This window comes from Lathamus discolor, chromosome 5 (genome assembly GCF_037157495.1).
Source record: "Lathamus discolor isolate bLatDis1 chromosome 5, bLatDis1.hap1, whole genome shotgun sequence".
Lineage (NCBI taxonomy): Eukaryota > Metazoa > Chordata > Aves > Psittaciformes > Psittacidae > Lathamus > Lathamus discolor.
Window position 1 is genome coordinate 19581156 of NC_088888.1, and position 21382 is coordinate 19602537.

General features: G+C 47.2%; 1 protein-coding gene across 5 annotated transcripts in view; it reads right to left on the reverse strand.

Annotated features, from left to right (window-relative positions):
* Positions 1–21382, reverse strand: part of MDGA1 (MAM domain containing glycosylphosphatidylinositol anchor 1) — a 154783-nt gene that overhangs the window by 18445 nt on the left and 114956 nt on the right. For all 5 annotated transcript variants that reach the window (XM_065680015.1, XM_065680014.1, XM_065680013.1 and 2 more), the window contains exons 12-15: positions 15338–15515; positions 14258–14281; positions 7047–7199; positions 5709–5843 (exon numbers count right to left, since the gene is read on the reverse strand). In XM_065680015.1, coding sequence (XP_065536087.1) covers positions 5709–5843; positions 7047–7199; positions 14258–14281; positions 15338–15515 — 490 coding nt within the window. The remainder of the gene's footprint in view (positions 1–5708; positions 5844–7046; positions 7200–14257; positions 14282–15337; positions 15516–21382) is intronic.

Consider the following 21382-nt stretch of genomic DNA (forward strand, 5'->3'; position numbering starts at 1 on the left):
GTCTTTAGAAAAACAATGACTTCATCACTCTTTGGTTCAGAGCCACTGTATTGAACCTACAGAGCTTTTACAAATATGTGGTTATCTTGCCAGGTACTTATAATCCTTGCTCATGGATCACGGTATTTGTCTAACTTCCCCCCAAGAACCAAACAGTACCAGAAGAGACCAAATCTGTCCAAAGGGTCCACATCATAGCCCACAGGAAGCTGCTGGATGTCTGTACAAAACATTAGTCAAATGCACATTTATTGATGTAGAAATGAGTAAAGCCAAGAACCCCACTGAATAAGTGGAAAATGAAGAATATTAAAAACATGGAATACATTTTTTCATTACAAACTGTTCATTTAACTCTAACTGCAAGTTGTTTTCAAGAGCCTAGAGGGAAGCGAATCATACTCATTAGGAAAAATAGCCTCCCCTCAATCAATTCAGTGGTGTCATCTCTACCATGTAGAGTTATTGCACTGGAGATAATGGCATGGCTTTCCTGAAGGATGCATTTGTATATAAGGCAAACTTTACATATCCAACAGAATGCAGCTAACTCCAGGGTGCCACCAGTATAACTGCATGCAGTAGCAGGGTGCTGTGTTCATAAACAAGGATTGGGTAGGAATGAGGGAGCTACAATGTTGAAACTTACAAAAAGGATGTCTTCATGGTTCAGATTGCATTTACATTGACATAGCTGGTACCTATGAATCTGTGTGACCTGATAACTCTGGCTACTGTCACTTCTCAGAAACAAGATGCAGCCACGTGACAACTGTGCTAACACTAGTTCCTATGTGTGCTTGTCCACCATGACCTCTAAGGTACCTTACGGCTTTCTTGAACTTGGATGATGTGGCAAGTGATCTCATTATTGCTACTGACTGAGAACCAAAATCCCTGTTCCTCACATTATCCTAGAATAGAATAGAATAAAATAGTATGGAATGCAATAGAATAGAAATAGGAAAACAATACTTCAGTTGGAAGGGACTGACAACCATCATTTAGTTCAACTGCCTGACTACTTCAATCACATCTCTAGGAAGCCTGTTCCAGTGTTTGACCACCCTCTCAGTAAAGAAAAATTCCTAACGTCTAGTCAGATTCTCCCCTGATGCAGTTTTGAACCATTCCCATGCATCCTGTCACAGGATACCAGGAAGAGATCAATACCTCGCTCTCCACTTCCCCTCCTCATGAAGCTGTAGAGAGCAATGAGTAGTTTACAATTCCATTGGAAGCTTCCAATCCTGATTATACATAGGCTACACTTAGCTGGGGTGGCCAGATAAGGTCTGTATCAGCACTAAGCTGGAACAGAGCACCTTTAACAGCACCTTTAACAGATCACAGGTGCTGGATACATGTCAGAAAATGAGCCCATTCCCTGATTGCTGGGAGAGGAGCTGGCCAAGACCATGATACCGCTAGTGCAGAAAGGACGCTTAAAGTACAAAAATTGCAAGCCAAGAGCAGGGTCTTCAGACATTGCATCCAGTCAGGCTCGGCTCTTGAAGCTCAGGACTTGACACTTTCAATACAGGTAGCGGCTGAACAGTCCTGTTTTGGGAAGTACTCCAGGGCAAGGAGATGTCTTTGCTTTTTCACCTCTCTGAGACCATACCTCGTTATAAGCCTGTATGTAGTGACTACTGTTACTAAAAACACAGAAAACATAATTTGAAAAGGGTCTACCAGTAAGCTCGCAAATCAGAAGTAATCTGAAAAAATGTTGCTTTGGTACATCCTACATCACTGCTTTTATGTAGGTACTCCTGAGAGCAAGTAAACTTGTTGACTCAAGTGTTTTCCCCACAAGCACAGTCACTGGCTCATGAGATAGGAAGCTATTATAGTGTTGGCTACACAAAAAGCTAAATCCACTGAAATTTCCTCTTCCCTCTGAACAACCTTCCTTGCAGGCCTCTATTGCTGCAGGGTCTGCAAGAGCATCTAGCAGCAGGTAGGAGGCTGTGCAGATCATAACTTGGCTACCACTGAGCTACGAGACAGGACAGAGGAAGCACATGACTGCAGTGGGAGCAGCCCATTGACAACACTGCCCCTTCAAAGCATCCCCTGCACAGGCAGCCCTGGAAAGAGAGGAAGAGGAGTCTCATAGCTGAAGCAAGGACTTGAGGATCTGCTCTCAGCTGCAATACTCACTCACTAAGGTGATTCGACAGAGGCTTTTGGAACTGGGTGACTGGTCACTGCCTGCTTCGGCTAACTCCTTCTCCTGAAGAAAGAAAGCAATTCTTCATCTGACATGCCTACGACTTCTGCAAGTAAGACACCCTTGGTTTTGAATACCTCATGGAAACAGGATTTCTTCCCTTCCACTCCCCCTGATTTTTGTGTTTGGGCTGGCAGGATTGTAGGCCAATGCGAATGCTTGCTCTGGAGGATGCTAGAGGAAGGAAAACCAATGGCCAGATAATTCCAGAAAAATGGGAATTGCCTCCAGGGAGCTCCCCTTCACCCTGCTCTCTTATATTCAGTATCACCCTGCTCTCTCATATTCAACATCACCCTGCTCTGCTACTTGCTGAATATCTTATGCCATGGCTACAAACGCTCCATTTGTATTCTGTTTCTCTCTTTCATCATATCTATTATAAACGAGTAGTGTCTGGGAACTCTCCCAGGGAAGATTTGCCTGGATGGCTATGGATATTTTATAGTCAAATTGTGAGAGTAAGCCAGCCTTCAAGTTCTGTAGAGGGGGAAAAAAAGGTAATAAAAGGGTTATTAAAAAAATAAATAAATGTCGGGATTTTATACAGCTTCTTTTCATAGTGACAAAGCTTTGGTTTGCTCCACAGTGGAGCTGGAGCTGCTAGGAGAGGCTTGATCCAGAAGATGTCCCATTGCCAAGAGGAGCAATCTATGTGGCTCTTGCTAAGTGCTATGGCTGGCTCAGCAGGGATGGCATCTGGCTCGATAGCACTGGGCTGGCACACGGTGAGACAGGGATTGAGGCTGTGTCTGATGGCATCATATACCGCTGGCTATATGGGGAGCAGGACATGGCCCAGGGCTGTAGTCACCCCATCTTTACCTTCATATGATTGCTTACATGACACAGGTAGAAGGCCAGGATCTGCCTCCTCATCTCACAGGAGAAGTCCTAGCGAGGAGCCCTGTATCTGAGAGGGTCACTCTCTTCCAACCCAGGGCTAAAGAAGACCACCTGAAGAAACTTGCTTTGCCCTTACGCAGGCTGCCACTTCCCCAGGGAACTCTGAGAGGCCTTCAGCCACCAAGGGCATAGATAGAGCCTGGCACCATCTGAACAAACCGAAGCTTTCTGGCAGGGTTTCACAACCTCCGCACAAGCAAAACCAGCCAGGGAATAGCCAAAGTGCATTCGAAATGTAGATGAGCCATTAGACCTGCTGGTGAAACAGAGCGTGTCCCAAATGCAGGTTCGTTCGTGCATGCATGTGCAGGGATGAGGACAACTATGCCAGAGTGCTGCCAGTGTGGCAGTAAGGAAAACAACCAAAAGTAGCATAAGTAAATAGCATCGTGGGAATGATAAAAACCAGGCATTTTTTGGATTACCAGGCCTTCTGAATTTTCCTGGAGAGGTCTCAGTTTCACCCTGGTGCCCTGATATGTAGAACAGAAGCCAAAACAATTATAGAATATCATGACTGGCCTGAAAGATATACTCTCTCATGAGTAGAGAGCTGATACAAAGTACTGAAGTTCAATTTGCAGGCAGATTATCTTGTGGGTTTGCTAGACCAAGACACATGTTCCACAGACCAAGAGGAAAACAACTTTTTCTCGTTTCTTTCTCTTTCATTCCCTGACTCTATATAGCCAGTCTAATTTTTAAATAATTTATTTGCTCTCAGCTCGGTGGCATCCACCCTGGAAATCATTGTATGGCATTAAAGAGTCTGTCCACCTTGTACAGATTCATCAGTCTCCTCGTGCAACAAGGAGAATAATGAGGAGCAGGCAGGAGCAGCAACATGGGGCATGAAGGGAAAATCAACAGATATAAAAGATGCCTGAAGCAGAGGAACAGAGGATTGCACTCCACGGCTTTCTTAGGTCTTGGGAGTCACTGTATCTTTTGCTGTGGGCAATTTGTGGGTGGAGCAAATTAATAAAGAGTTAAAACACTAAAAGCCAAAAACGTGTAATGAATTAATTCCCTGTCGTGTTCAGTCCACCCCATCTACAAACAGACCACCACATCAGAGCTGTAAAACAGAGCTCTGTTTCAAAAGGAAGAAAAAGCTAATAGGCTTTTACTTTCCTCATGAACCTGGAAATATGACACATAGCTGTATTCCTAAAGGAAACAAAGCAAAAGAAGCCTCCTCCTTCCACATCTTATTTCCTTGCCAGTCTCCCACTGGTTTGGGCCACCTTTCATTGCAATCACAAAGATGAGATCCCTTTCAAAGCCTCCAGGAGAAGACACGCAGGAATTGGGCAGCAGTTGACTGACCATGGTGGGCAACCGCAGCAAGCAAGGGAATTTGCCAGCCAGCATTAACAAGTGGATTCTGTCAGCTGAGCAAGACCAGGAAGACCCAGTGTGCACCTATACTGCCAGTGCTCTGCCTGAGCAACCTGCCACCACATGAAGACAGCACAGAATAGCCTGGCTGTAGGGGGAATACAGGTGATGCAAACGTCTGACTTAGCCAGACGCTGAGTGCAGACAGCAAATATGAACCCAACTTTCAGAGCAAACACAGAGATGCAGACCTGCTCAGCGACCTGCAGCCCAGCCCTTACCCTCTAGCACCTATGGGGTCAGGGTTTCAGCCTCAACCCCACTGAGAGAAGGAGATCCCAGATTTTGCAGCTTAACCTCTCTGCCACGCCAAACGCATGCAGAGATGTGATGGCCAGACTTGGGAGCATGTTCCCTCCCAGTGACATCAATGGTGCTGAGCAGAGAACTGTTAATTAACCCCGTTTACTGAAGGGCGGACACATTCCTGCCTGGGCCCTGATTTTTCAGTCAGGCTCCAGTCCAGCAGGTGATTAATAACCCAGTGTGCTGTGGGAAGAGTGCATTTATTATTCAAATTAATGAAATTATAATCAAGAGGTGACGAATTAGCAATTGCTCCTTGACTGGATATGGAAACTCATTAGCGTGCCAGGCACTTCTGGGGTGCTTGCTGCACTCATAGGCTTACAGTTAGAGAGGAGGGAGTCAGGCAGAGCAGAGAGACCCTTGGCACAGCTGAAGGAACATGAATTCTGTCCACCCCAAAATAGCTGCAGCCACCAAAGAGCCCTCTGCTCCCACATAGCCCATCCACTTCTGTCTCCCTTCCAATGGATGGACTGTTCACCTGGTGTTCTGCTGCCTGGAGCAAGGTGGCTGTGGCCATGAGCAGGGAAAATGTACACACGTGGGTACAATGCTCTTTTCTGTGGAGAGTAGGGAGCCTTATATTAGAGGAGGATTGAGCCAGAGGGGAAGGGGTGATGGCTGACTGCAAGATACTGCCCTGAGGATGGGCTGCAACAGCTTCTCAACACTGACACTGCTAGTGTGTGGGTAAAGGACAAGGATCTGACAGCAGCATCCTACCCTGGTTCTTCGAGCACTGGAATAAGACTCCCACCCTCTTGAATTGCTGGCTGCAGGCACAGCTCGCAGAGCCAGAGGATGAAGGTCTCACCCAACAGCCTGCACTATTTACACTTCCCTAGAGGGTACTCACCAATGTGCTTCCCGTACATGTGGTAGTAGAAGGAGACACAGTAATACTTGGCAGTAATGTTGTAGAGGGGGCTGATGAGTCGGGCTTTGTCTCCTGTTACCCGGGGCCGGGATGCCTCGATGAACATGTAATAACCTGCAGAGCAAGAGTGAAAGGTGGGGAAAGGCACTGTTTCTTCCTGCAAGCGATGGGATGCCAGAGGCTGGGATACCACTCCCCCTCTCAGAGACGTGGCCTTGCTCTCCTCATTGGCTCTGCACCCACTGTGATCCCAGCCATAGACACTTGCAGGATGTCTGCAGTGCCTCCCCTCTTCAGTATTTAGGAGAGCAGGATTTAGGATGGATGCCAGCACTCTGTGAGGTCATGCAGCAGATGAGTGCTTGAACATGTGCACACACATCTGTCTGGATGCAAAACAAGCCTTTCTCTTGCAGTATGAGGAGCCCCAGAGCTGACTGCACCATGTAAGGAGAAAACCAAGGGAGAAAACACTGCAGCCCAATTTCTCTGCCTCAAGCTGAGGGAGTATTCAGTGTACCTGGCCTAAACAACATTGTCTGAAGAGAACAATACCAAGGTAGTTGTTAACTCAGGGAAGACCAGATTAGCTATTTGATTTGCTGGCATAGTTTTCAATGCTCAATCAGGCTGGTCTACTGAACACTAATGGGAAAAGCCATTTCATTATCTGGCCATTGGATGTTTCCCATTTTTTCTGAGTTCAAAGATTTGTGCTTGCATACAAATTTACTTTCCTCGTTAGAGAAAGGGGAAAGTAATACCCAGCTAAAATGGGGGCATGTACTCTGTGCACAGCTAGCATGAGCAATACATGACAGCAGCCTCTTCCAGCTAGCGGTGAGGCACCTGCTGCCACCCCACAGGCAGCTCCTACCTGGTCTCTCATGCTGCTGCTTTGTACTAAGGAGATCTGTCTGCCTCCACAAGACCTTCTTTAAGAAACATCTGTCTAAAACCAGCATTGTGGTTTCTAGTTGTTAGTGATGTTCTCCTACTTGCCTATCCTTTTCTGACTTCAAACTAAGCATCAGATGGGACAAGGGCATTAGGCAGCAGGCAATTAGCTGGTAACAAGAACTAATGCTCACACTATTCCCTTAAACAAAGTCGTGGGTGTTTTAATTGTGTGTTTAATGCCAATCAGTAACATGCAAATTAACTGCCTGCTCCCTGCACCCCGTGTAGAGGAGGAGCGTGTTGTGTGGAAAGCAGAGCAGTGCTCCGCCAGCTCCCAGAGCTGTAGGACTCCTGACAAGCAACGGCGTACATCTTGCCTCTACAGCCAAGTCGAAAGAACCCCAAATGTGTGCTTACCCTCCGGCGTACCGCTTATGTCCGTGGGGGGCCCTGTGTTGACGGTGCGCTTGGGGTTCTGCGTCAGGGCGTTCTGCCGGGTCCAGTCAAAGTTGTCCATCTTGTCCTGCATGAAGCCGCAGATCTTCTCATCCTCAAAGCGGCAAGTGTTATCTGTGGGGAACGGAATGGGGTGGTCAGCTGCCGCTTCTCAAACCTCCTCCCCAGGGGTGCCTGGGTGCCTGCAGCATGTCTCAAAGCACTGCTACATCACCACTGAGGTTCTGCATCAAGCTGGGGACAGATGGGCAGCCCCCAGCCCCAGGAGGAGGCTGAAAAGGAATATATGCGTAATTAGTATGATTATGGAAGGCTCAATCCAGGTTGATGGATGTGTTGGTTTGACAAAATGGAAGAAGGCTAAAGAGAAAGAGAGATTCTGCTGGGAGGTCTGAAGGGGCAAACATAGAGGAGGGTAAAAAAAAAACCACATTGAAGGCGAACAGGCCACAGAGGTTTTTCAACCAGAACAACTTGATGGTAGAATAATTTCCCCAGGAGAGAGGAAAAAGCTCCAGCAGAGGACCCCCCTTTGGGCTATGTATTTAACTAAACTATGGTGCACATGAAAAAAATTCAGCTGTGGAGAAGAGGTCAGCTCAGTGCTATGAATGTGTCATTTAGCTAGAGTATATCCAATTTATACCAGCTAAAAGGCACATTTGATATTGCAAATTATGCTGGTTCCCCTAACAAAATAAATCATGTAGGTAAAAGATTTTTATGTAGGATCAACCACGTGTGCAGCAGGGCTTGCTTTTATTACTGCCACAAGACAGTTACACCCTACAGCAATATTGTAAGACAGGTGAAAAATCTTGTGCATAGTCGTAACCCAATATCGTCTTGCAGAGATTGGAATGAATTGGACTTGACCAGACTGAAGATGGTAACCTCTGTGACAAAAAAATATTTCCCAAACCACAAAAAAAAAAAAAAAGACCAAGAACCAGGTTTACACTGCAGACACAGTGGGAGAGAAATGGAGGAAACAGGCAGAAGAGAAAACTGGTCCAAGACCTGATGTGAAAAGTGTTTTGTGTTCTGAAAGGCCCCTATGCAAAAAACAGAGCTGGAGAATGGGCTGAGAGTGGGATCTCAGACCTCATGAGTGGTGCAGACACAGTAAGTACAGATCTCTACCTTCTGCCTTTATGTAAAAGCAAGGATGTGTGCTCTGAAACTGAAAGATAAAGTACTCAAACCCCCTGGAAGAACACATACAGAGAGGCTTGGGAAGTGCTAGAAACCTTGTCCATGGCATGCTGGTACAAGATTCAACTTTTTGGGGTTTACCCACATCACTGTTCCTGCTATTGTGCTCAGATGAAGAGAAGCCCAAATGTCTACTTGGGCTCCTACATCTTCATTGATGATTTGCTCTGGTTCCTGGGCAGGAAGCTCTCTGTCCTAGCATGGGTGACTGGCAAAACATGCAGGGCAGAGCAGGGTCAGCAACCAATGGGCTGAGTGCTTAGGATGGGATGGGCTTTCTGCAGTGCCAGGGCCAAAAGCTCCCGACATGGAACTCTGTGATGTAGGAATTTCACACACCTACCCATGCACACCAAAATCTGTCATCTTGTACCAGAGAGGAAAGAATGAGCAGCATCTTGACTCTGAGATGCTACACCTCCTGGTTCCTACTCTGCAGCTAAGGCCCTCTGCATCCCCTCTCATTTGGAAATGAAAATGACCATCATCCAAACAAATCAACAGCCTGCACACCCCTGTGGTAGGGAAGTGGGTTCCCCTTCTTGCCTGTCATTGTCCAGCATCCCACCAAATCTGTGAGAAAAGTGGAGGCAGCCTCCTGCTATGGCTCAGAAAAAGGTCTTTGCCACCATAGGTTGGGCACTGTGCTGCAAGCCAAGGGCTTGGTTCATGGACCAGGGCAGCTGGGTTTTCTGTAAGCTCAGGGGGAAATGCTGCTCCTGTGAGCTGAGTACAGCCATCGGGAGCTCGGCTGGGCTGGCCACTTAACTGCTGATTAACCCTGGCTAAGTGCTTTCTGTACAATCCACTCGTTTCTAATTAGCTTCCTAATCCAAATTAGCCACTGCTCTGCGGCGCTGAGCGCAGGGGGTCACACGGCAGCTGGAGATGAAGGAGGAGGGAGGAGTGGGAAGCAGATGACAGGACAGATGCTGGCAGGGTCTGAGGTGAGGCAACTACACGGGATGGGGGGGAAAAGAGTGAGAAATCAGCTTCTAAGTGTCCTTCCCCAGCTCTCATGGCTGAGAGAAGGGAGCATGTGGCTGTATCAGACACCCACTGGTCCTCAGAGGATGGTCTGGAGCCCAAAAGCTTTCTGTTATTTCCATGTTGCTCTAATGCTCCTGACTTCTTTCCATCAAAACAAACATTTGTGTGGCTCCAGCTCACAGGTTGCCAGCTGCAGTTAAAAGACACAAGTTTTCTCTTATGATGGCATTATCTTACACATCAGGATCCACCATGAATGTCCTTTTTCAGTCAAAGAGACTGTGATGGTTTGCAACTCTGACCTTCAGAGGAGAAAGTGGACATCTTTCTCCAGTACAAAATTCCTGTAACAGGGAATAAAGTTCTAACACAGAGGCCAGCCAGGTAACTGATTGAGAAGGAGCAAACCCTTATAGCACAAGGCACAGAAACCAAAAGAAAGTCCAGGCTCAGGTGGAGAACAGAGAGCTGTGCAAGACAAGCGGACTGAGGACAGTATTCCCAGCCTACTGCTGAGGCCTGGTTGTGTCAGCTGCTTCGTTTGTAAGAAATCCCCTACACCCATGGGAAAAGACTGCTCATAGAAGAAGACTTGAAAGCTTGAAGAGAGCTCTTCTAATGCCAAAACAGGGTGCTGACTCCATCCTCTCCTTTCATTCAGATACAGCTACTTAAGGGAGGTAGAGATCATAAAGTAGAAAAGGGTCCTAGATATCCCACAGATACCACAATGTGATCAAGCTTATGTGCAGCACCATTTGCTGTGCAGGAGTTTGTAACTACAGCACGTTGCCTCTACTTAACTTGGGATCTCAAGGCACTTTGCAATGACTAATGAACAAGGCTTCTTAACATCTCTATGCGGTAGTAATGCCTCTTTCTATATATCTCCTGCATTACACACAGGGAAACATGCACAAAAGTATAGAGAAGTACATTTAAGGTCATAGAAGGCAATGCCAAAACTGGAAACAGAATCCAAGTGCTCTGACTCCTGGTCCTTTGGTTTAAAACAAGCCACAGGAAGGCAAAGCAAAGGCATTTCTCTGAGCTAGAAGTGAAGGTGCCCAGAATAACTGAGAGATGTTTGGTGTGGTCTGGGACACTGCCAGCACATCAGCTCTGGACTGTTATCAGTAAGGCTCACAAGCGGAAACTTGGCAGATACAGCTGCAAAGAAAACCTTTAAATGACCGGCTGTGTGTCTCAGAGGCCACAGCGGTGATCTAACTGTTGACCTCGGCTGTGTGAAGCAGACCTTCCTGCAGACTCACACCATCCGCCAGGGATCCTGGCTCAGCACTGCGGTGCAAAGGAAGCTTCCCGTTTAAAAATTAAACAGTGGATTTAAATTTTGAACACAGAAGTTGTTCTCTGGATTGTCAGAGGCGAGGTGGAGGTGGCAGGGGAACTGGTTCCTCAAAGGTTAGAGTTAGTGCTGTCTTCACCAAACAGATTTCCTTGGCAGGCTTTTCAGTGGCAGCAGCTCAAAGTGCAGAGATGTTTGCTCCCGGTTACAGACACCTCCCTGCATCCCCTGTGGAGAGACCCTTCGCTGTGGCTATTAGCATTTCTTGTTACTTTGCCTTCTTGAGAAATATAATGGAGGTTTTCATTTCAAGTCCTTAGGGAGAAGCCATCCCTGGGCCTGAAATACTGTCTGCCAGATGAATGCAAATAATAATAATCCTGTTCTAGCTGCAGACCATGGGTGAACAGCAGATGGAATGCACTTGAATAAAATTGCCTTTGTCGTTTAGCTGTGATCTGATGACTGAAACTGGCTTGGAGTATAAGGGATCATGCTTCGAGCCTCAGCTCTGTTGCAGACTTGCTGTGTGACCCACAGGCTATTGTTTTCCCTCTGGAGATCAGTTTCCCCATCTAGATGATGAGACAACGAAAACTGTATTGCAGCCTCAATGTACACTGAGATCTAAAACAAAGCATCTACTGCGGTAAGTTTCTAAAGCATTTTTAACCAGTAATGGAAGAAAGCTTCACAATACCATAGCAGGTTGGGTCATACTGGATTACCATTTGCTTTAAGATCTCCATCTGCAACAAGGGGATAATATGGTGCATACAGTCCTCTTTGCCATCAGGATACAGGAACTGGTGGCAGCCACCTTTTTTCGCCTTCCTGTTATACACATTCCTGAGGAATGGGCACAGATTTGAGGAATCCAACTCTGGACATGAGGTTCATATCTCATTCTCACATGCTCATGAGGCAACAAACTCAGCTTCCTCTGGACTATGAGGCATTATCAGAGATGGGACACACAAGCATCAGAGAGTAAGCAAGGAGCCTTGGATAATCTACAACAACCAGCATCTGGTACTTATCACCACTCACTGTACTTTTTCATGATCCCAAAACATTTTAGCACCACACACAGCCAGACTGCAGATACACGAGAAATAGTGCTGCTGCTCTGGAAGGGCAAGACACACTGGCCAAAAGGAAAAAATGAAACCAGCAAACCCGTATGCTTCTTGGTGATCATCAATGTTGCAAGGCTACTTCTTGCTAGAGCCAGGGAAACCAAACCATCCACTGCTGATGAGCTGGAACAGCTTGTTAGGCAGCACTGCACAGTTTGGGTTAGAAAGTTAAGACTATATCCAAAGGAAATTGAGAAAGTTAAGACTATATCCAAAGGAAATTGCATGGGAGAAGTAAGAGGGACAATGGAAATTGCCCAGCACTGGAATTTGGTCATGGCATTACAATGATCAGTTATTCAAAGAGATCTTTAAGGTAATACTGTAGAATTAAGATAATTCTAAGACAGTTTTTTTTAAAGATAAATTCTGGGTTTTTGTTTTAGAACCAATCTGATTTTTAAGAGTTACAGTCAGTCTTGCCACTAACCTCTAAATGTTTGAAATCCTCAATGTCTTTTGTTCACTTCCTCTGCTTTTACTTTGTTATTGCTTAATAACCCCATTACCTGGCTCTGTAACCATGCTACATGTGTGCCCGCCCCAATGTCATTAACATCTTATTAGGCTGAGAAAGAAAATGCATGAAGAAATAATTGCATTAAGTGACTCTCAGAGTTTGTAAATTAATCACCATTGTGCATGCCCTTGGATCAGGCTGCCAGAGGCATTAATCATCTAATCTTTGCCTTTCGCTTGAGAGCTCTCAATGTTTGCTCCCAGAATTTGGCTGGGCAGCCTAGCATGAAGATACTTTTACAATGCTGCGCCAAGCCTTTTCCCTGGAGGCGGTGATAGCAGGAGAAGTGGGAAAATAGGAGGTAGTAGCATAGATTTCCATGTATTAGGATGAGAATCTGGGAACTGAGCTATGGCCCAGAGGCCTTTGGGCTCACATTTCACTGGTAGTAGATGAAAAGGAAGGGGCATCTCTGAAAACAAGTCTTTATGCAGTCAATCTCAAGGCACAAACCCATGTCCTAATATCTACCACAGGCTGGGTAACTTGTATCAAACAGAAACTTGAAGTGTTGGATTTACTGCATGAAAATACAAGCGTGGCTGAGTTATGCTCCACCACAGGCAAATTTCATGCAGTAGTTCTGGTCTCAACCAAGCTGCTATAGCAATCCTAGGTGAACAGACTGAAGGTTTCGTTTACAGAGACCCCAAGAGACTGACACAATTAGGACTGAAGTTGCTCTGGCTTTAACAGTGATTTAAGCAGTGCAAAAGCAAGTGGCAAAAGGCCAGATTTTGTCACTTTCACGTGCGGGCTGGGATGTTTGCCTCCTCCAGCAAGTACCGAGGGACACGTTCTGAAGTGTGTGCCTGGCAATAGGCTCAGGGTTTCCCAGTGAGTCTTCTCACTGGGAAATATGAAGAATATTTAAATTTTCCCCAGAAGTGGGGAAAAGCAAAGCAAAAGGAATCAGGAATCAGAGCCACAAAATCCTTTTGACTATATAAGAAGCTCCTGCTCTCAGGCAGAGTACAGTTCATCAAACTACCCTCAGGGTGTGAACTTGCAAGAGTGAATGCCTCATGGCTGTCTTAACAAGATAACACCATCCCCTGATTCCTGGCTGCCATTGCCTAACCCTGGCTTCTCCTCAGTGCTACTCTGCAGTGAAGCAGTAGCACTTGCCTATACATATACAGAGTAATAGACAAAAAGACTGAATGCTGACTCAGTAGCTGGGAACAGGAGAAAGAATCAGCAACGTGGAATCTCCTGCTCACCATGGACCAAAAGCAAGTAGTCTGCCTATCTCTGCTCACGAGCTTCTGCTGGGCTTTTATCTGGCAGTAAAAGCAAAATGGCTTTTTTCTTCCCCTGAAGATCACTCCATTACTACTTAAAGCGTGCTAGAAATCCTCTTTTATGCTCAGTGGGCACCATCATACTCTTGTTAAAGACCATGATTCTGAGACATTGTGTATTCTACTTTTAAAATCAATGGGAACTCTTGGTGATCAGTAAAGATGGGCCTTCATTTTGGCAGGAATGACCAGAAGGTAAATAAGCCAGTAAACAGTGGTGACACTTGAGGGGAAGAAGGAAGGGACTGCGCTCAAGGAGTTTGCAAGAGGAACCACATCTGAGCTGGAGACTGTTCCATACCAGCCTGCAGAGATGTCAAGTGGTATCATTCCTGGTCAGAAAAGGATGGGAGATAAACATTCTTTAAGCATAGATATTTTGGGCAACATTTAATAACTTTAAATGCTTACTGTATGCAGATTGCTAATGTTAAGGGGAGAGTGGGTTCAAGGTCACACAGTCAAAGAGGCACCAGGTGTGAGTGGGAGGCATATCTCTGGTGTATATCTCCTGGCAGTAACTCCAGGTACGAAAAATAGCATTATGTACTGGAAGTATTCATGTATGCAATTTCATCTGCTTTTGGTGAAAAAGGTTTGGCAAAGGCAGCTGTGTATTCCTGATCAGCTGGAGCACTTAGGACTAGCATGCATCACATTCCAAACGTAAATAGAAAGGAGGTCTTGCTACTTACCTGTTGGGTTGGGATAGCTGATTGCTGGAAGAGGAAAAAGAAAAACAAGTCAGAACAGCTGGTACTGCCTCAAATCACAAACAAAGTCTGAAAATAAAACAAACACATCGAGAAAGGTCATAGATGTTCCTAGCAGCATCTCTGTGAAACAGCAGTGCTTGGTGTCTGCCTTGGTGATGAAAGAAGATACTCAATGTGAATCAAGCAGTAACAGACCTTAAGAAAACCCCACCCAAGGGGTGATCCCAGGATTGCACAGGGGAACCCTTATGGCAACCTAAGCAGTTTCTGGAGCACCACTGAGATAGCACCCACTAAGAAGATACCAAAGCCTGGTATCAAAGAGGGTCATCAAACTGGTTTGAGACAGTGTGGAAGTCTGAGACAACAGCTATGCTGGGTACACCAGACGTCATTCCACAGGACAAGAGGGCTTTGTGAAATCATGCAAACACAGGAGGAAGGGGGATCTGTACTTCCTGCAGAAATAGAGGGTCCAAACTTCTGAGGGGAGTAAAGAAATCAGAGGGTTCAGGGAATAGGGGGAGTTGTGAGTTGTTGGGATGCTGGGGAAAGCAGCATGGTCAATGTATATCAATGGGATGATCTGGGATTCAGGGTATTGGAGAGACCTACAGGTTTACTAGTGAACTGCGCATTCAACTCTGGAAAGAACTGAAAACCCCTGAAACCCTCTTACTTTTAAGGGCATGTGGCTAATATGCAGTGTCCAGTGACTGTCCTCTAAAATATGGCACTGAACCATGGCAAGCTGCAGCGTGGCCTGATGGGGGAAAGGGGTTTTGGGGCTCTTCTGCCCACTAAGTGGAGAATGTGAGTCAGAACTGCTGAGTAAAGGACAGAGACCCTCAGAGGTCTCTACCTAGTGCTCTGCATCGATGGCAACAACCAAAATATGGTTGTTGCTGTGATAAAATGTGATAGCACTGTGCCATCAAAACTTCATGGAGCAGAGAGATCACCTAAGGGTCACAGGAGACAACATCTAAGCATGCCCACGTCCCTGGGCCTGAGGCTCAGACCTGCTCTTGCAGCCAGGACCGAGGAGGAGACACCTACGTTCCATGTACCGGATGATGCGGGTAGCCATATCTCCAGCCCCAAAGCTGGTGATGGGTGTCAGACGAACTTCGTAGCTCTGAGGCACTTTCAGGTTGGGCAAAACATGCTCCAGCAACAGGCCTTTCTCCATTTTCTGCACAGGAATGAAGGTTTGGATGGTGTTTCTCTGAGCCAGCTGCATAGGAAAAGAACCCATAATGTTATGAAAAGCCCGAAACTGGAAACTTCAGGAATCCTACCCACTATCTAACACCCTATTCCTCCTCTTCCTATACAGACAAGTACACCTGGTTTATTAATGAGATATTCATGCAGAATTAGTTTGAAAATTCTCACCTGTGGTACAAAACAGTGACCAGGAGCCTGAGCTCTCCTTGAAGGGAAGACCTGGGGTCGCTCTGACTGGGGCACAACTTGAACTATAAGTCCTGGAGCAACTCTGGGTTTGAACCAATATCTCCAAGAGCAGAGGAATGAACCCAGCTCACCTCTATGAGTGCACTGAAGTCCTGTGCACACACAGCATGACATTTTGCCAAGATACCTTTCAGTTCACAATCAGTGCTGCAGAATTCGTTCTTTTGCTGCCTGGCCGCCATGACATTTAATCTGGTTCCTCGCTGGGACCTCTCTGCTGCCATGCTTCCTCAGCACCCTTCAGAGACCAGAGCAAGGGGTCTAGTTCAAGTCAGTGAAGTCATTCATAGGCTCCCTCCTTCTCTATTGCCAGCTGGAAGGAGCAGAACCTTGCTAGCTGAACATTGTGCAGTTTGCTAAGGCAGCATGGAAGTTTCAAGAAAATAATGGGGAAAATATTGTTGTCAAAACCACCACCACTACAAATGATGAATTACGCGTCAGTGAAAATTCCCTGCCACAGTCATGCTTGCTTGGCGGGGGAAGGATAAGAATAAGAACTGCATTGTGAAGATACAATTTCCTGCCTGTGCAGTGCCTGAATCATTGTGTCAAGATACTTTACTGGGGGTGTTGGTCCTGATAAAAAGACCTTCAGCAGGGCTTTCCATGGCTCAGTGTTCACTGTCCCACTGAACTTGAATTTGGTGTCCCACTAAGCATTCCTCTGCCTCCGATACATCCTCTAGGCTGACAGGTTTCACTGCAAAGGCAATTCTCTTGACAGGCAGCCTCAGTGTTCATCATTAACTCTGAAGTTGCAGGATTATTGGAACAGAGACACAGGAAGGAAGGTTTACAACAAATATGTCAGTGTGGAAAGTGTGGGGCAAGCAGACAGAGTGAGGGCACAGTGGAGACCATCAGCAAGGTAGGGCAGACGAACAATATAGGTGCAGAGCTTGGCAAAAACAAGCACACACAATCCCTCCTCTGCCTGCCTCCAGCCTTAGCATACATAACTAAGCTCAGATTCAGAAGAAATGGCTGTCAATAGAGAGCTTCCTGTGAAGAAGCTCTGTTTACTTCCAACACAGCCAGGACTCAACAGCCCACCTCCTCACCTGGGTTGAACTGCCCATGGTTAGGACAGTACTCCCAAGTGAAAGGACCAGATCCTGCCATGGTACTGTGTTGGGCAGGGACTGGCCCTTGGGAATGTGTTGCTGCATGTGGTTCTCACAGTGAACAAAACCTTTGTACCTGCCTTAGACTGTACCTAAGAGTCCTTTGCACCTGAACAGATCAGGGTGCATGTTGCTTGAGGAACTGCTTTCTCCACCCTCCTTGTTCTCCTCCTCCCTCTGGCAAGACAGGTCAGAGGGCTGGGAACTGTTCCGGTGCCTTCCCCTAGCTCAGTGCCTCCCCACAAGGCACCTGGGAGCAGTCCCAGCAGCCAGGACAAGGACAGTGCCTCTGGGAACCAAGCAGGAACTTGTCATGGGGATGCTGCCAGAATCCATTCGTATCAACAATGCCCCATCTGCATGCATGCAAGCTGGGTGCTGATCCAATTGGCATGCCTACCGCTCAACCCTCCCATCTGCCAGCCCTCTGCACCACTGCTCTGCCAAGTGGGAGCAGAGCTGGCCCCAGCAGCAGAGATCTCAGCTGGGATCATTAGCACCGGATCCCCAGCTATGTGGGAGGAGAGGAGGGGTCACAAGCCTGAAGCAGGAGGCTGGAGCAGCACGGCTCCTGGCTTGGGGCATTTTGGGGAGCGGAGCATGACGGGGGGGGGGAGGCTGGCAGCAGCTCCTCCCCACGGGCTGCCATGTGCTGGGGCATTGGAGAAGGCAGCCAGCAAACAGGAGGAGGTCAGGAGCCATTTCGCTCATCTAGACATAACCTTTAGAAGAGAAACGAAATGGGTTGTCAGAGAGAAGCCTGAGGGTGAGATTCAGACAGTGCAAATTCCACCTCAGCTGGGAGTCAGGTGGAATTTGGGTATCTAAAGCCTTTGGGAGCTATGTCAAATCACTTACTCTCCCACATCACCTAATCCAGGACAAATCAAGAAATCAGCCTCCTGTCTGGACTGCAAAGCTCTTGATCCCCTAATTGAGTCTATCCTAAGGGGCATGTGGGTTTAAGCAAATAGATACCTGGCTGCCTCACAGGCTTGGCTGTGAAAAAAGAAATTTGTAAAGGCACATACACACCCCCAATGGGTCACAACTGTCCTGCTTCCCAGGAGAGACCCGGATCACTAACAGGAGAAGTTGGAGGCTGGGCCCTGGCATATACCTCCTCTTGGGACTATAGGGGAAAAGTTTTGCATGGAGCCTTTGCTTCCACCAAATACTTCGGACTCACCTCTTCTCTCAGCCTGTGTCCTGTCTCTATTCAACCTGCAACTTGGACAGACACGGCAACTTGCTGCCCTCTGTACATCCTTACTACAGTCCTGCAGTCCTGGCATCCAGACAGAACTGGCCCAGGGCATCTTTGCAAAGCCTGGCTTTTCTGAGTGAAAAGCAGCATGGGCCAAATGACTCCCCTAGGCTAGCTGCAGTGGTCTGGACAAAGGGACAGATGCCCTGCCAGCAGAGTTTAAAGGGCATGAAATCAGCATAAGGGAGAAAAAGGGTACAGCTCCAGCCAGCCCTTGTTGTGTGCATGTGAAGCAGGTGCCAGCTTGCAGTCACCAGCACAGGCCCAGCAGATAGAGACACTAAGACCAAGGTTTGGCCCTGCCCCCTCCTCCCTAAACATCCTTTGCCTCCCTGACTGCCAGTAGCAGCTCTGTGCAGACCTGCATGCATCACTCCAGCAGGAATACATGTTTTAATCCTCTGCCTTAACAGCCCACAGTGCTCTCATTCTCCTGCTCTGTGTTGTCCTCTTCTCCCATGCTATCCTGGTATCTTCTTCCCCCCAACTCCTTCGCAGCCTCTTTCCTTCTGATCATGCTGGCCCAGTGGTCCAGCTTAATATTGCTGCAGTGCAGTTAATAAGGCAGAGGCAGGCGCAGAGGACAGTGAAATGCTGGCCACCTTATTAGAGATGCTGAAGCCTCAGTGGAGGATCTTACACAAGCTCATTCATCATCAGGCTCAGGATGCTGCCAATGGGACACTGTGCAATGCACAGCCTCAGCTCTGCCTTCACCTCCCTTCGTTTACAATAATCAGGAGATGGACAGGGAAAAATAAACCAAAACCACTGTTTCCGCCAGCTGGCTGTGAATATCACACAGGTTGCAGAGGGGAGAACGTTCTTGTAGAATAGGGTCACTAAAACCACCTTACAAAGGGCAAAATCAGCCCTGTGTGAGATGTATGTATTCACATGCACAGTTGGAACCTCTTTCCCCATCACTTGTAAGCAGTATTAGCAATAAAGGCAGAGCACGCTCTCATGCTTATATGTACTCCAGGACCTGCAAACTAGATGAGTCCTTTCTTGTTCTTGATCACCACATTCTGTTGGTAGGTACTGTCTGCCCAGTCCCTTGTCTTACCATATGAGCTGGCTCATGATACATGGGGAATGCTTGTCGCACTGTGGCTGGCTGAGTCTGCGCATAGTCCAGGAACATACACCAAGAGCCTCAGAGGGAAAAGCAGGATGCCCTCTGCTTCCACCCCAGTTGGGATGTTTTCACAGCAAAGGGGTCCAAAGTATGACACATCTACATTTTCTGTTTATATAGGCTATTAAACTTAAAAAGGATGCTATTTTCAGACCAAACAACGTTTAGGCCAGTCACATATTAGATATAGTAAAGCCAAAGGATATTAATAGATACTTCTGTCAATAGTGTTGCAGTCCTGCTCAACAAACAGAACATGTGTTCACAAGACCACGATAACCTACCTGTCCTGTGACTTGGTGTGACTTGCATGGCTACATGTGTGGTCTCACAACTAGCTGTGCATTAAACAGCTGTGCATGTTTTTTTAAGGAAGAAAAAAGAAGGAAAACATGTTTCATCATGAAGCCCCAGAGAATTGTATATTAAAATCATGCAGATTCCCCAGCAAGCTGATAGGAACAAAGGAACTGCTCTGCAGGCATCCAGCTTTGCAGTACTGCTATTCACTACTGCTACTCTTACTTGTCCCGCTTCTTCAGCAACTTCTCAGCGCAGCGTGTGAGTGCTAGCTTTGCTTTCCACTGTCTCCCCTCCAAATCCTTTCCGCACACACACACATGCTCACTTTCTCTCCCTCTTTTCTCAGCCCCTTTCAAATTCCCCTGGCTGCTCCTTCCTGCAGGACAAATGAGGTAGAGGTGGCTGCACTCCCCCTCCATCCTCACCAGCTAACCGCAGACATGGGCAGCTGGGAAAGCTCCCAGCTCCATCCCCAGCCACGCCAGCTGCTCCAAAGGAAGATGAGATGGCTGGTGTGACACAGCCTTGCATGCAGGCTTCATCCTTCTGACAAACTCTTCCTTGCTCCTTCTACAGCTCCGCAGACAGCACAACGGACAAAGACTGTCTCCAGCACATAGACAAGTAGGGCATGAGGCTGAGTTGTGTGCATGTCCCTGCTCCTCCTCTCTCATCTGCGAGTGTCAGGACACGCAGGAGAGTCAGGACACTCAGGCTGCCAGCAGAGCAGCCATGTGTGGGACCAGGAGCCATGGAGAGCCTGGTGGTGAGGGAAGCCCTGGTTTCTCAAAAAAGATCTGAAAGAAGCATGGGGCAATAATGTTGACAAAATAATCCTCAACTGCCCGTGCAGCTGATGAGCTGCAATCTTCAAGCAGCCAGCCATCAAGGAGGGCTTCAAAGCTCAGTGCCCTGTCAGCAGTAAGTGCAAGGGTGTCCATCTCTCTCATCTGCCCAGGAGAACAGTCAAGTGTCAGCCAAGTACCCAGTTTCTCATCAGGCATAGATATGCCTGTTTAGTATGGCCCAGGAACCAGGAAAAGCTGACAACAGCTGAAAGGCACTTTTCCTCTGACAGACAATATCACTCAGGGTGTGGAAGAGCCTCCCATTTTTATCAGTTCATCCTGTTTGCTGAGTCTTAGACACGCTATATTGCTCTACCCTACAGGTATCATCTCACATCAGATTTCCCCTGTGGCTGCGACTGCCATGAACTCTTCTTGAAAAGTCCAGCTAAAACACAGATGTTCCCTTCCAAAGTGAGGGAACAAACTGTTATCCTGAACATGATGGGACTGGCAGTGTCTGTGGCCTTAAACTGGTGTCAGCAAGGAAAGATACTCCCCAGCACCCCATCCCAGGGACTGGAAGGGGCTGAGCTTTGTTATGGTGCTGGTAACAGCTCCTGGAATGAACATAGGGCTCTGTAATGCAAGATACCCTGCAACCTCAGCAAACATGCCATGTTCTCAATTTCTACCCCAACTGCACCTCCAAAGCTACGGGATGCCTTGCAGAAAGGTAGCTTCAAAGAGTTTAGATGCCATGGACATCTTGAAGTTAAAAAAGCTAAATGATGATGACAGGATTTGTGTGTGTCAGAGTTTACAGTGTCAAAGATGGAGAGCAAGTTAACCAAGGGCCAGACCTTTTCTCCACTGCCAGAGAACAAGGGCCCAGGAGATGAGTTCCATAGGTAGAAATAAGATCATTGCAAATTCCTGAGGAAAACAGGAATGAAAAATGCCCTGAAACAGAGGCAGGAGGAAGGTGGGGACAGAGAA